At 39.6% G+C, this 16310-nt stretch overlaps 1 protein-coding gene across 1 annotated transcript in view; it reads right to left on the minus strand.

Annotated features, from left to right (window-relative positions):
• Nucleotides 1–2775: 2775 nt before the first annotated feature.
• LOC103368232 (extracellular matrix protein FRAS1-like) overlaps nucleotides 2776–16310 on the minus strand; it is a 45512-nt gene continuing 31977 nt past the window's right edge. The window contains exons 8-11 of the mRNA XM_008296532.1: nucleotides 14054–14155; nucleotides 10850–11041; nucleotides 6942–7031; nucleotides 2776–2952 (exon numbers count right to left, since the gene is read on the minus strand). Coding sequence (XP_008294754.1) covers nucleotides 2776–2952; nucleotides 6942–7031; nucleotides 10850–11041; nucleotides 14054–14155 — 561 coding nt within the window. The remainder of the gene's footprint in view (nucleotides 2953–6941; nucleotides 7032–10849; nucleotides 11042–14053; nucleotides 14156–16310) is intronic.

Raw genomic sequence — 16310 nt, forward strand, 5'->3', positions numbered from 1 at the left:
GCAAATTTGCCCGAAACAATTCAAAACTCTCAGAAATAACTTTTCAAAAAATGACAATGAATGTGTCTAAACGTATTCAAAAACTATAGAGGTCAAGTTGTTGATGACTAAAACGCTGCCAAAACGTCCAGAATGACCATGAATGTGATCAAAGTGGGTTAAAATGAGTCGAAATGACCTAGAATCTGCCCAATACGATGCTAAATTTGTCCAAAAATGTTTAAAATAACTGAAACAACGACTCAAAATCTGTTCAAAATGTCCAATACGATGCTAAATGTGTCCAAAATGACTCAAATTCATCCAAAATGACTGAAAGTGTCCAAAACGATTCAGAAACTGTGGAGTTTAAACTGTTCACTCAAGAACGTTAAAGAACATGGCCAAAACGATTCCAAATATTTCAAAAAAATGTGTTCAGATTTTGTTCAAAGTGATCAAATTCTTTCCATGACTCAAAATTTCTCTGAAATGAACAAAAATGTGTCTGAAATGGGTTCAAATGTGGCAGAATCTGATCAAAATTATTCAAAATTTGTATGAGATGGTTCAAAACTGTCCGATACGTTTCCAAAAATGATTAAAATTCGTCTAAAATTACAGAAAATTTGTCCAAACTGTCCAAAATGACAAAGATTTGTCTAAAATGGGTTAAAATTACTTTAAAGTGTCCAAAATGTTTAGAATTCGTCCAAAATTCCCCAAAAATGTCCAAAATGACTTGACACTAGTCTAAAAAAAAAAAAAGATTCAGAAACTGTAGAGTTAAAATTGTCGACTCAAGCTGATTAAAATGAATAAAACACATTTCCATAAAAGCCCATCTTCAACACCAGACATTAACGGTCACAGAAGACGTTGTCATGGTACCCTCTGCTAAACGCCCACAGTGCTCTAGACTTCGAGCGGCCGCCTCCTTTGGTCGCTGCAGCGGTAAATTAAAAGGAACGACATTCTTTCATCTCATTAAATAAGAAGAAGCTCCACCTAATGGTGCAACCAGGTACTGCAGCTAACATGTGAAGCTGGACTCGCCCTTCATCTTTATCCGTTAAAATACTTTTAATCCACCAGTTTTTCTTGAGTTGCCGTTACAGAGCTGCATTAAAAATGTAAGACACAAGCTGAAACCAATAGTGCTTCATAAAGTCCACTTCATTTATCAGAACTGAAAAGTGATGTTTTTCTGGGGAGTCAACGGAGTGAGAACATTAAACCAGGATGAGAGAGGCGTTGGCTGCTAACTTATAACCCTGCTGTATTTACTAAACTGCTTCTTTTCTTCATTTTGCAATATACATAAAGTATTGCATTGTCAGTATTGTTTTTTTTCTCCAATATCGTGCAGCTCCAGTCGGATATTTTTCTTATTTTAAGCAGCGCGCGATGCAGATATTTCTGTCACAACCGTGGGGCTCAGAGAGCAGAAAACTTTTATTTTGTTGAGAAAGAAAACTCCACAGAATCACAGTCTGGCGCCCATTTCTTCTTTGAAAGCCCAATTTTGCGGCAATAACCATCAATCACGCTGGGAGCAATCAATCACAGAGGAGACAGAGAGTCACAGCGCCGGAAAAAAATAAAATAAAATGGCTGCAAGAAAACAATGAGATCTGGCAGAGAGGAGCTTTTTTTTCAGCACTTTTGACTCTTTTTTTTTTTTTTTGAGGTTCTCTCTGTTGACAAAACACATTCCAGTGAATTAGGTAGAAGATTGTATTTATCAGATCTGCCTTGATGTTATGAACCCTCTGGTCCTCTGGTGGAGGAGTTCTAACTAAACCTAAAGTCAGTGAGGCAGCGTTTTGTTATTGCTTTTAAAGGTAAACTCAATAATCTACCGTTTTAATCTGGCTTTGGGTTGATTTAATGAATTTTATTGCTTCATTACTCTTCCTAAACCTCATTTTATTGATTAATGTCTCTATTTATTCACTTATACACATATTTTAGTCTCTTCAAGGCATCATGTATTACTTCATTTTTTATTATTCGTTTTTTAATTCAGTTTTTTAAAATTTGTTCATGTAGTTTTGCCCTTCCCCTGTCTGCCTATATTTTAGCAATTTATATTTTTTTTATTCTTTATGTATTTATTGTTAATTATGTTTTTTTATTTCCTTTATTTTCCTTCCTAATCTAGTCTATAATTTTTTATTTATCTATTTATTTTTAACTACTTATTTATTATTTTAGTCAATTAATTTATCTGTATAATATTTATCCATTAACCCATTTATCTTTTGTATCTTTTTTTTTTACTTTAATCATTTATCTTTAATCTATTGTTTTTTATTTTATTAACTTTTGAGTATCAATTTATTTTTATTAATTTCATTATTTATCCTTTTATTTTAATTAATTCATTTATCTAAATAATATTTACCTATTTATAGTTTTTATCTATTTATTGTTTACCTGTGTTTTTGTTTTTATTCTTTATTAATCTATTTTTATTTATCTATTTAAATCTATATTTATTTTAATTCTATAATCTATCTATCTATCTGTTCCTCTTTTTTTTATTGATCTATTTTTTTCCAGTGAGTCCGATATTTAACCTAATTTCATTTCATTTTATCTGATCTCATGTTTCCTCGTTGCATGTCGTGTTCTTTACGCCGACGCTTCCTCAGTCGTTGTGTTTTTGAGTTCTTCGTTTATAATCCCCACATTTATGCTCCATAAAAAAAGGATGATGTGATTAAATAGGATTAAAAGATAAAAGAACTCCTGGAACCCCGACACAAAGTGAAACCTTTGTTGTGTTTGCAGTCAAAGAGCGGAGAAGGCCTCGGTCCTACCTTGCTGGCACTCGGGGCAGCAGCGGCCCTCCTGGACCACGGCCAGGCTGCCTGGGGGGCAGGTGGGGCAGGATCTCAGGTAACAAGTCACCTGGGCGTCGCGGCATTCACACTCGCGGCAGCCGCTGTCGCTCCATCGAGCCAGATTCTGAAAGCAGACGGAGGAGGATGAGTGAAATCGGAGAGAACGACCGAGGATTCAGACTTTGAAGAAACACAATTAAAGAAAACAAACAGGCTGAATGCTTAAAAAGCTGCAGGTGTCGGTTCTAGAACAAACCCGACAGTCACGACTTTCATAAACGGTTTCAGAACGGGGTGAGTGAAGCGACAGGAGCCCACCGAGGACAGAAACTCTGGCAAACAGCAGGAATGTCAATCACCAGCCGCACAGAACACAACTTTAAACGTAATGAAGACTGTTGTTAAACCTGACACTTCTCTGAAACGACTAAAACACGTCCAAAATGATTAGCATCTGTCCAGATTTATTCAAAACTGCCTCAAATGATGACAGATGCGACAGAATTGTCTCAGAAATTGTACAAAATGATCCAAAATGAGTCTGAAATGTGGTCAAATTTGTTCAAAATGATGCACGATTTGCCTAAAATGATTCAAAGCTGTACAAAATGACTAAAGAAAAACTTTTAAAACTGTAGAGTTAAAATTGTTGACTCAAGCAGACTAAAACTGACTGACAACTATGATCACAAATGTCTCCAAAATGGATAAAAAAATTGGTCCAAACACTCAGAATTTGTCCAAAAGTAACTAAAAGTATCCAAAATTATCTTGAATTTGTCCAAAATGATTCAAAGTTGTCAAAAACAATCAAAACTGTGTAAAAAGAAAAATAATGAGTTTAAAAAAAATAAAATGTTTGTGACATCTTTTCAAAATGACAAAGCACGTCCAAAACTATTAGAATTTGTCCAGTATGATTCAAAACTGTCCAAAATGACTTCGCACTTGTTGAAAAATTTCCGAAATTACTGCGGACCTGAAATCGTTGACTAAAGTAGATTGAACAATACTAAAAATGGCCAAAAAGGGTTTAAAGTAGTCTAAATACTTAAAATATGTGTAAAATGGGTCCACAATGACTTGACACCTGTCCAAAATGACCACCAATGTGTCCAAAGTGGGTTAAAATTAGTTCAAAATGACTGACTTTGTCCAAAATGGTGAGATTCTTTCCAACATGACTCAAAATTTCTCTGAAATAGCCAAAAATGTGTCCAAAGTCGGTTCAAATCCGACAGAATCTGACCTAGATGATGTCAAATTCATATAAAATGGTTCAAAACTGACACTTGTCCAATATGACTAAAAATCTTTCCCAAATGATCAAACATGTTTCCAAAATTGGTCAAAATTTGTTCAAAATGATTCAGAATGTGTCCAAACTGATTGAAAATTGTCCAAAATGACAAAAATGTGTACAAAATAACCAAAACGTGTTTAAGGCTTAAAATTAGGTTAAAATTATTAGAATCTGTCCAAAATGACTAAAAAAATGTCCAAAAATATCTAAAATTAGTCCAAAATGACTTAAAAATGGTCCAGAAAGATCACAGATGTGTTCAAAATGAGTTCTAGTTGGTTTAAAATGACACCAAATCTGACCAAATTGATGCCATATTTGCATAAAAAGGCTCAAAAGTGTCCAAAGTGACCTGACACTCGTCTGGACTTGACTTTTTACAGCATCCAGGAGCTGATTAAAGCTCGCTGACGAAGCTGGACTCTGATAAGAACTACAGAACTCCCAGAGCTCGTTTGGCAGCAGAGCTTCCATTCATTCACCACTTGTCATAGAAACCTGCGGCCGTGAACGACGACGAGCAGAAATGTGCAGCCTTCACGATCGTCAGATGTAGCAGCTGAGCATCATGAGGCCTTTTCACAGAATCAATTGCCTTCATCTTCTACATTCACAGATGAAATTCGTCCCTGAACAGCTCAGACGACACGTCTATGAAATGCAGAAGCACCAGTTTTCTTCATCCAACACACAAATGGAAACTTTCTTTACGATATAAACACATCACAGCAGCATGTCATTGTAAATAAACTGTACATCTATTTAGAATCAAAGTTCTGAGTCATTTGTTTGAGAAAATCAGCTTTCTTTCTTTAGGTTAGCCTAGCTTAGCATAAACACTGGAAACAAACACACTATGTTGCATGTTTTCTCCAGTGTTTTCATCTTTTCGTAACCAACTGTTGAGGAAGTATAAAACTATCTTATGAATGCTAGCTGGTCTCCTTGCCACTAGTCCTAATGCTAAGCTAGGCTAACAGCAGCTCATCTCCATTCAAAAGTGTGTCCAAAATGGTTTAAAATTGCTCTAAATCCTCTGAATCTGACCAGAATTATTTCAAACTGTCCAAAAGTATTTGGCTCTTGTCTTGAGTTGACTTTTCAATCTTTTCATTCGTCACTTTTCAAGCCACAATCACTCTAAAAAATGTCCAAATAGAAATAATTTGTTTTAAAAAATGGCTGAAGTGCACGAAAATTAACTGGTTGTAATGATGTTTCCCCTTTTGGGCCAATCACACCTCTGAGAACTCCTCAGAATCTGTCCAGAATAATTAAAAATCATTCGAAAAAAAAAAAAAGTGTCCAAAATGATCCAGAAACTGTAGAGGTACAGTTTAAAATATCAACTCAAAACAGATTAAAATGGACTAAAACATTGACTCAGTGACTCAACCAATGTCCAAATACATACTACAATTATAATACTAATGACGGAGTTTGGCTTTTCTCTTGAGTTTTGCCTTTTTTATATATTTATTTTATTGTTGTGCGCTAACAAACTTCCATCTCCAACAGATTTGAGTGTCCTCATTCATCTCGCTGCAGGTTCTAATGGTGTTTTCCCATTTAGGCCGATCACATCTCGAAATAAACAAGTGAGAATTAGCAATTTTTTAAGTTAGAATTTGCCCAAATTGACGTAAAACTGTCAACAATTGGCCCAAAATGGGGGAAAAAATTGTCCAATATGATACAGAAACTGTAGAGTTAAAATTATTGATGCAAACACAAAAATGGACTAAAATGTTGGGAAAAAAGCTCCAAATGTGGCCCAAATGCCTCAAAAAAAATGTCAAAATACAAATAATTTGCCCAAAAAATGGTTGAAGTGCAAGAAAATCAACCAACTGAAATCATCCTAATGACCAAGTTTGGCTCTTCTCTTGAGTTTTGCCTCTTTTTTTGTATTTATTTCATTGTTGTGTGCCAACACACTGACCAGGCAGCTTCCATCTCCAACGTATTTGAGCGTCCTCATTCATCTCGCTGCAGGTTCTAATGGTGTTTTCCCATTTGGGCCGATCACATCTTGAAATAAAACAAGTGAGAACTGTGTTTGTGTTCTTGCCGGCCTCCTATAAATAGGCCGCTAATGCGCCTTTAAATCACCTTGAAGATAAGTGTCGGGTAAACACAGTTTATTATTCTAACTCATTAACTTTCCGGGCCGTTATTCTGCGACTCGCTGGGGAATTCCACACCAGTAATCATCCAGTTGCAAACCTGCTGCTTTAACCTCGAAAAGAAAAAACCCACCAAAAAGCGACGGGGTGGCGTATCGACGGTTGTAGGCGTCCATACGATGGGCTGTGTTTACTGCTGCTGAGATGGATTCCTCGGGGAGACGAACTCCAATCCATTGGAAAAGAATAATAGCGTTTTCTCTCCAGCCTTGGCCGACCGTCCTCCCTCCCTCCCTCCCTCCGCCCCAACATCGGCTGGAAAACGTTAAAAATTAAAGCCTTCCAGTTTCCCATGAATAATGAAGCCTCTAACAGATATGGGCCAGAATATTAAGAAAAGCCGGTGTTGTTGGGAGCTAAACAGCCCTAAAACACATATTTATTCAACTCACTGCGACTAATTCTCAGTGTTTATATATTCATACGCGGCCTAATATTGATGTATCTGCCTGTTTGTGCCGCCTCCTCTGCACCGAGGCTCCACGCCGCCGCCTTCTGAGAGTTTGCAGAAGCCCTGCGGTGGCTTCGTCTCACCCACAGAGCTGTTTGGATTTCTTCTCCACGCTCTGTTTCGTTGTGCAAACGGGCTCAAAGAGAAGCTGGAGATGGTGAGATTGGGTTTACCTGGTAGGAGTTTCCCTGGTAAAGGCAGGCGGGTTTCAGGGAGGAACACTCCGGGCAGCACTTCCCCGGCAGGTACACCAGCTCCGAGTCCTGAGAAACAAAGGACGTGTTGATTAGGTTTCCTTTCATGCATTAGTGCCGCGTCACGCTTTACATGGTCTCCTGGGAAAAGCACAAGAAGACAATGTGAGAATAAACTTTACTCACTGTAGGCTCATTTTCTTTACCCATCTCCTACTGTTTTTCCTGCTACTACACGTCAACTCTAGAAAGATGTTCCACCATCAGCTGGATGTATCTCCAACAACCTCCTCCTCTGTTCACTGGTTCTGAGCCATGCTGCATTTATTTATTCATCCAGGAGGTTGGACTTTACTCTCAGTCCAAAATACTCAGAAAATTATTTGAAACTTCTCCAAAGTAACATTAAATTTTCCAAAACTACCTGAAAAATGTCTAGAATCACTTTAAACTTCTCCAAAATAACTTAAAAATGACGAGAAACTAGTTCCAAATGATAATATGGTTTAAAGTTGTTATATTCTGCGTTACTTCAGCAGTGGGATTGTTGTTGTTTTTTTTTGCAGGTTTAAAACTTCAACAACCAAATGAAGAGAGAAAAAAAATCTGCCTTTTCTCTTAGAAAAAAAAAAAAAAGACAAAGATTAGACTCCACATTTACGGCGGTCCGTAGCATCAAGGCTGCTAATGAAGCACTAATGTGAAGTCAATGACTGTGACCTTGGTGGTGTTTCTCTACACAAGCCGCCTGAATGTTTCCACCGACGCAGATTCTCAATAACCTCGTTTTCATTTCTCCGCGTGCACGTCTTATTATCTCGCTTTCTGCTGCAGATTCGACCTGCGAAACCTTTTTCTTCTCAAACTTTCGCCCCCCAAAAAGCAACATGTCAGCACCCAGGAATCCCATTTGGTGGCTCACAAATGGGCCTGTGAAGGAGCTAATGGAAGATGTCACAGTCGCTTTGTTCGGCTTCATACACGCGCTGCAGTTAAATTCACAGATTGGCAGCAGGGCCGAGGAGTGGAGGCCGCGGGGTCGCTCTCCTCCATCCCAGCTGATTTAACCACTTAAGATGAAGTGAATGTAAAAGACAAGAAGAAAGTAACGACGTGAGGAGAAGCTCGGCTGCACGACGGCGGCTAGAGGCAGGAAACACGACTCAGCGATGAAAGTACACTGTAAAAAAAGAATTAAATTATCTGATAAAACATTGAAAATCTGACAGCCAGAGTCAAACTAAATCTATGGCAAAGAACAGTGAAATACTGTAAACTGAAAATCACAGCATATTTCTGTACAATAATGGTATTTAAGCAGATTTAAAAAGGGCAAAATAAAAACGCTAGTTGCTACATGTGAAAATGTAATTTGGATGTGAACATTATTTACAATTTTGACCTCTTTTTTTGCAGCTAACATCTAAATCAATACTTTATTTTTGCAATTTTCACATTATTTTACGCTGTTGGCCTGTTTGTTTCTTGTTAACAACTTTTCTTTCTTTTAAATAAATATGCTTAATTTAACAAAACAGGAAAATCTGAAAAGTTATTTAGGATTTTTCAAATTTTAATCGTACATAATCTGTCTTTAAATTAGTGGCAAGTATCTGTAAGATCATTATTTACAGTTTCAAACTTCTTAATGGCCAACAACTAAATTAATTCTTTTGTTTTTCTTGTAATTTTCTTATGTATTGTCAGTGATTTAACAAAACTGGGAAAATCTCTAAAACAACGTGAATTCCAGTTGAAAACGTTCCTGTTTTCCGGTGCTCAGCAGCCGTTCAGGTCTTTTCTTCCAGCAGCAGCAGCTGTGATGTGAAGACGTGAACATCAGCCTGAGCCCAGTCAGGAATGTAGGACGTCGGACGTGGGAGTAGTTTTGGGACAAAACAAAAGGATTTGTTAAGGTTATTAGGCAGCGTTGCCATGGTTACCTTTATTCCCTCTACGTGACCCAGTTTGGGCGTCGACTCGACGCCTCGGCCGGTGTTTCCGACGTCAAGCCGCTTTAATAATATTGCCGTAACGTCCCCGAGCGGGACCAAATAAGCCCTCGTTAATCACCCTGCACGGCCGTAATTACAGCTGCTAAGTGTCATTAGCTGTAAGTAGCAGCGCTGGAGTCGGTCCAGCTCCGAGTCCGACAAGGTCACGCTGCTCAGAGGACCAGCGACGCAATCAAGACCAGGTTTAACGGCGTGTGGGTCGGCAGAACCGAGATCCGTTCACAGCCAGTCAGTTCATGAGTCCTGCTCTGGTAACGAACCGTAACAGATCAGTGAGGGCTCAGAGGGAGTCGCAGGTGTGGCTGGTGTTTGGGTTTTAATTTTTACTATTACATCCATCCATCATCTATACACCGCTTAATCCTCACTAGGGTCATGGGGGGCTATCCCAGCTGACTCAGGGTGAAGGCAGGGGACACCCTGGACAGGTCACCAGTCTATCACAGGGCTACACTTAGAGACAGACAACCAAGCACACTCACATTCACACCTACGGACAATTTACAATCACCAATTAACCTCAGCATGTTTTTGGACTCTGTGGGAGGAAGCCGGAGAACCCAGAGAGAACCCACGCTGCACGGGGAGAACATGGAGACTCCACACAGAAAAGATCCCAGGTGTCCTCACCAGGACGCGAACCGGCGACCTTCTAGCTGTGAGGCGACGGTGCTAACCACCGAGCCACCGTGCAGCTCCATACAACTTCCAGTCAAAAAAAGAAAGAAACTACAACATGCTGGATGTTTGTAAGGTTCAACCATCATGAAGACTTTCCTGCATCAGATCACTGGCAGAGCAACGTAAAAGAACTCAGAGTAAATACTAGACTGTTGTTTGTTTAGACAACAAATGTGGACATTATTTACAGTTTTGGCCTGCTTGCACACATAGATTAATCATATTCTCTGTGATTTTTTTGAAAATTATCTAATAAATATCTGTGAAAAAACAGTTTTGAAATTTACAATTGTTTGAATCTTTAATATAGAGACGTTTTCTTTATATTAATGTGAAATAATGTCATTTTTTGCTGGTTAAAATACTGCAAAAAAAAATAATTTTACAGTCAAATGTTGTAAAAGAATAAATTACTGGTTGTAAAAAGACAATCAACATATATAAATCTATTATTTTATGACTTTACTTGTCATTATCTGTAATTTTACAGAGTTAAGAAAATGTGTAAAACAACAGTTCAAATCTGATTTAACATTTTCCAATCCTGAAATGTGTTTTTTTCTTTAAATAATGTGAAAAAAGATGATTTTGTGCTGATTAAAATACAGCAAAAATAAAATTTTACAGACAAACACTGTAAAAGAATAAATTACTGGTTGTAAAAAGGTTGTTTTTGTGTGACTTTACAGAGAAAACGTGTGATTTATAGTCAGTTATCAATAATAATATACTTTTATTTTTGCAGCAGTGACACGATGTATCTGTGAGAATTAACTTTATTTGAAAATCAGCAGGTGTTTGAAGATCATCTGCAACAAAATCAAGACAAACCAGGTGGACATGTGGAGGTCTCACAGCTCTGGAGGGTTTCCAGATCACCACCAGTGTTGTGAGCAAACCAAGAATCAACATGCAGCTGATGGACTCATCTGATGTTTTGTTGTGTTTTGGCTCAAGCTGAATTCGTCTCTTGCATTTCTTTTGGCTCTAACCTTTGCCTCAGGACCCCCACAGAGGCTCGACTGGCTCGAATAAGTAGGTTTTTATTGTTATTTTTTCCACATCCGTCTGAATAAAGACACAGAAGCTGCTGCCTCTGGCTCTGAGGACTAAATTTAACCAAGTGTGTTGTTGTTGTTCTTTAAAGAGCAGCTCCGGCCCGAGGACATGAAACCAAAAAAGAAGTTCTACCTGCGGGCATTCGACCCGTCCACACTCGGCCCTCTGACAGAGCACCTGGCCGCGGTCGCAGGTGCAGAACTCGCAGCCGGTGCCGTTCCACATGTCGCCGTGGTAACGCACGGCGCCCTGGTACAGGCAGCTTCCCTTGGCGGCGGCGCATTCGTCACAGCACCGACCGGCTCGCCGCACTTTGGTCTGACCCTGCGAAGGAAGCACACGGAAGGAAACTGAGCTGCAGAGACAAAGAGCTTATAAAAATGCTGCTTTTGTGCATTTTTTTTTCTTGTTGTTTTCACCACACACGGAGATAAGACGGCGGAGGAGAGGCTGTGTGTTGCATTATTAAGGGAGCAGTTTGTTCCATCACACCGGCTTTATTTCGCAGATTTACTGACGCTGCAGATGCAACTCTTGCACGGCCCGAGAGTTTGAGATTCTTTCTGTGAAGACGCTTCACGTTATTGCAGCGAAACTTTACAGAAGAAAAGCTCAGCTCAAAGCCTCCCCAAATTCCATTTCTGTTGAATCACAGGGCAGGCAGGTATTAGCTCAGGTTTTCCCCTTTCATATTATTTTATTTCAGAGTGGTGGTTTTTTGGAAGTTCTCAGTCCGCTGGGATCTTCTCTCTGCAGCGCCGGGTTCTGTTTCATCAGTGGAAGGAATTGAGCTTCAGAAAAGTCCTCAACCGTGCAGAAGGATGGGAATATTTGACTTTGATTTTGCGTGAGGTTTAAGAGTGAAAGTGCTGCAAAAAGCTTTTCACCGGTTTCACAGCAATGGCATCAATCCTGACTGGAACCTACAGGTTTAACTTCTGGTCTGGTATATGTGGACAAAGAGCACGCATTCTCCTGTTCTTCATTTACGCTGGCGTCCACTTTGGTGTACTGGGTGTGATCAAAAAGTTCTGGGACTTTACCAATAAAAATCTATCGATCAGTTATATTTCAGCCCTTCTGACTTGTTTCTTTGCCTATTCGTGCTCCTATTAGGACCTTTTGAGGACATTTGCTGCATGGAAAGCTTCCTTAGTCCATTTTTATGGATGTATAACATGCGATGAAGAAGTTCTGCTCCTATAAAAAGCAAAAAATGCACCAGATTAAAGTAGTCTTCTCGTGCAGTGATGCTCTGCTCCCGTTGCTCCTGCAACGCTTATAGCACAGCGTGGAAGTCCTGTCCATATGCATGTCAAGCATCATCTGTTATGACGGCTCAAGCTCCTGAAATGTGCCAGATTTACTTCAAAGTAGTCTCTTGTGCAGTGACGCTCTGCTCCCATTGCTCCTGCAACGCTTGTAATACTCCTCAGTAGCCCTGTATGTTAAGCACCATCTATGATGAGCACTCAGTCTCCTAAAACATGTCTGATTCACGTTAAAGTACTCTCCTCGTGCAGTGATACTCTGCTCCCATTGCTCCTGCAATGCTTCATAATGCTCCCTGGAAGCACCGTCTGTTTTTGGCGCTGAATCTCCTAAAACTGTGATCCGTCAAGCTGGATTTCATTTTTGAGGAGGGAAGACATCTCAGGGAGACAAATCTGCTACAGCGTTTGTGTTGTTGTGGCCAAAGAAGCTTGTGTCCGAGCACACAGCTTGTTGGGGATGTTATCATGCCACGGTTCAGGATGTTCACCTTGAATGTTCTTCCTCCAGTGTGTCTTGACATCACTGTAGAACTCACGATGCCAAACCACGTTAATGTTGAACAACATGACGTGACGCATGACGTGACGCATCTTCTCCAGACTCCTCATTTGTAAAAACGACCATTTCTTCACTGACCTCTCATTTTCCAGTAACGATGCTCCACATGACGACTGAACTATCACGAGTTCTTACTGGTACACAATGTAATGTTTGCTCTCTGCTGAAGTTTGAGCTCCACAGTAAAACTGCAAACGTGAGGCTGCCAGTGGATACAAAAAGTGTGCAACTAAATCTAAGCTGAGTCTAAGCCAAGCTAGGTCTAAGCCAAGCTAAGCCAAGTTTAGGTTAAAATAAGTTTAAGCCAAGTCTAAGCTAAGGCTAAGTCAAGTCAAGCTAAGCAAAGACAACTTTAGGCTAAGATAAGTCTAAGATAAGGCTTGGGCTAAGTCAAGCTAAGCTAAGATAAGCCAAGTTTAGGCTAAGATAAGTCTAAGCCAAGTGTAAGCTAAGTCTAACCTAAAGCTAGGGCTAAGTCAAGCTAAGCTGAGAGAAGTTTAGGCTAAGATAAGTCTAAGACAAGTCTAAGTGAAGCCAAGCTAAGTCTAAGCCAAGCTAAGCTCAAGCTAAGCTAAGGCTTGGGTCAAGTGAAGTCAAGCCTTTACTAATCTGGATGGAAACGTGCAGCATCACAGCAGCTAATAAAACTAAAGAACATCTATAAGTACCGATCCTTCTTATGTGGAGATTCAGATATTTAACAGATTGCTCTGGATGTGGGAAATAACAATAAGGCCAGTATTGTACAGATTGTCCAGTAAGATTGTCCATTGAGCGCTATGAGATGACTTGTTGTTGTAAATATGCGCTATACAAATAAAATTGAATTGAATTGAAATTAAGTTGAATAACAATGACATTGCACGCATTCTTGTGTGTGTAGAGAAGCTGAATGTTTTATAAATGTACAAAATATTCACAATGCACAGGTTTAAAGGTGCTGATGTTGTTCTGGGAGCAGCGCTGGTTGTAATAGCTGGACTATTTGACTGCACCACAAAAAAAAAACAAAGAAAAACAAGCGAAAAACACTTTTAATGTTAAAGAATGTTGGTCTTTGCTCAGACTGTTTTTCATGTAGCTTGTACTGGTATTACTACGTACTCATATGTGCGCAGCCCCTTAACGTTTTGCTGTGGTTTTTTCTTTTTTTTGTTGGACTCCACTAACAAGAGGTCCAGCTCTGGATGGAAGCTGCAGGAGGAAATTTGCATACAATTAAGAATTAAATGTCAGCCGGCGTGGATGTCCGTGTGTGTGTGTGTATTGCTCATGCTGTGGGGACATAAATGTGTTGGAGGCGAAAAGAAAAAAAAAAAAAAATCAACCTTGTAATGGTCATGTTTCAGGTTGGGGGTCAGAGGAAGGTTTAACAGAAGGGAAGGCACTGCCAGACGTTCCTGCATCCATTATGGAGCTTCCACATGGCGCCGAGGTGAGCTCTGGATAAAAAGTGTGTATAAAACTGAATGCATGAATATTTGAGCGTGCGAGAAAACCCACCTTGTCGCAGGCGACGGGCCGACAGGTGTTTGTGTGGCACTTGGACTGGCCTCGGTCGCACACGCATGTGGTGCAGGCGTCCTTCTGCCACTGCTGGCCGTGCTGCAGACACAAACACATTCTGATCACAGTCCCACACTCCAGCCGTTTGTACAGAACTCAGAGCTCATTTGAATCCAGCGAGCGGCTCCTTGTCTTTGAGGGGCTGTGTTAGAGTAAAGGCGGGAAGTGGAGGCGGCGTGAACGGCATGCAAACGCCGGCGACTGGATGTCAACACGATGCTCCTTAAAGCCGCTCAAACAGGAGCAGCAGGAAGAAGAAAGACAACAGGAAGCAGCGGCGAACACACAGCTGCAAAGGAGAGCTGAAACAATCGGGCAGCGTTCAAATGTGCATAAATGCATCAACAATGGTATTTGTCTCTGAAACCCTTTTCCTATTTTACATATCTTAAAGGCTTTCAAAGCAGTGGACAGGTTTACAACATTTAATAAGTGAATTAGTGAATAATTACAGAATAGTTTGATTCAATTTAGCAGTTTTGGGGCTTTATGGTGTTAATCTTACATTTAAAAAGAGGCTTTGAAATGTTCAATCTTACATATAGATTGATGTTTGAAGTGCATTTAGTATAATGTGGCAGATAAATGCATCAAATTAGGCAAAAGCACTACTTATGTGCTGCCCGTTTGGAAGATAAACATAGCTCGGTGGACACTGGCATGTTTTTTTTTGGTATTTTGATTTCAGTTATCCAATTTGTAGGACATGAACGTTGCTCCATGTATTTTACACACCTTACATTTCCATTCTGGTGGCAGAAAGCATCTTGTGGTCCACAACACGTGTTAAGTCAAGTCATAATGGAGCAGCAACTGTCTGAATTAAAGAGTTATTTCCACAAGCTAGCTTCTACACTTTGATGTAGCGTGTGAATTTGGCATCTACAAGCTACATTGCATATACTTTGGCACCAAAACCTACAAGATCACGCTTGAGTCAAAATATATGAGCTTGCACATCAGAAATGGCGGCCATCTTGAAAATTTGTGTTGCTAATGCCAGTTTTAGAAGTTATTTGCCATATTAATAATTTTTTCAATTCCCTATCTTTTGTTTACATGTCACACGTTTTTGTAAAGAAAAAAGGTTCATTAATAACCCGGCTTGTTTTTGACACATGAGCGCTGGTCGGACGTCAATAATCACCACAGAAGTCTTTGTCATGGTGCCCATTGCTAGCTAAACAATGCTATCTGCTTGCCAACATGAACTGGTCTGAGTGACACCTCCTCTGGTCTCTACAGTATTAAACAGTGAGAGGCTCCACCTGGTGGAACAGCCAGGTACTACAGCTGATCTACAATATATATAAAAGCTGTTTTTCTGTGTTTTGATGTCCTACTGGAGCTACTCTGAAAAGCTTGCGACCACCTACGTAACATGAAGGAGCAGCTTGGGTGTAAAAATAAAATGTGTTTGTTAAAGCACTGCAGTCAGTTACATCACATATACATTGGATTGATTTTAATTATCTTCAAAAACACTATTGGATCATTGGCAAAAAAAAAAAAAAAAAGGCCTTCAATTTCTAACCTGTGTGAATTTAGGGTCAAACTTCTGTAGCTGTCAGATTAAATTCTAACTTCCGTCCTCTTTCAGACTAAGCAGCTCGATTAAATATTGACCGAAGCCTGGAGGATGCTAATTATTTCATTTTTTAAGACATCAAAACAGCGTAAAGGTACTTCTGTGGAGCTCTTTGAACATCGCTAACCTCCACAGAAAAGGGTCCTTCAGCGCACGTAGGAGTTAAAACGCGTGTGATTCATAACGATCTATAGCACAGATCCGTTTGAAGATGACGGAAACTCACAGCTGATCCCGCCGAGTTCAAACATTCACACCTGAGCAAACGTAATGATCTAAAGAGGCCAAAAAAAAAAGAAGCTTAATGTGAATAAAGTCTGAATCTTTGAAGATATTCTCGACACGCACGCCTGAAAATGAAAACATTCATACGCAGGTTTTAGACACGGAATAAACCAAAGTCGTTGTTTTCATTTTGACCTTAAAAAAAAAAAAGAAGAAGATAAAAACAATTACCGTTGAGATTATATTTATCAGTGTGGGATCACGAACTCCGTCATTCGTGTGACTTTGGTGAAAGATAACAGTTTGTTTTCATTATCGCTGCTTTACTATTTGACTTTAAAACCCGCTGCACCACCAGTACGTTAGCATCAGATCCTTAAA

Source organism: Stegastes partitus, unplaced genomic scaffold (genome assembly GCF_000690725.1).
Source record: "Stegastes partitus isolate 25-593 unplaced genomic scaffold, Stegastes_partitus-1.0.2 Scaffold1133, whole genome shotgun sequence".
NCBI classification, from domain to species: Eukaryota; Metazoa; Chordata; class Actinopteri; family Pomacentridae; genus Stegastes; species Stegastes partitus.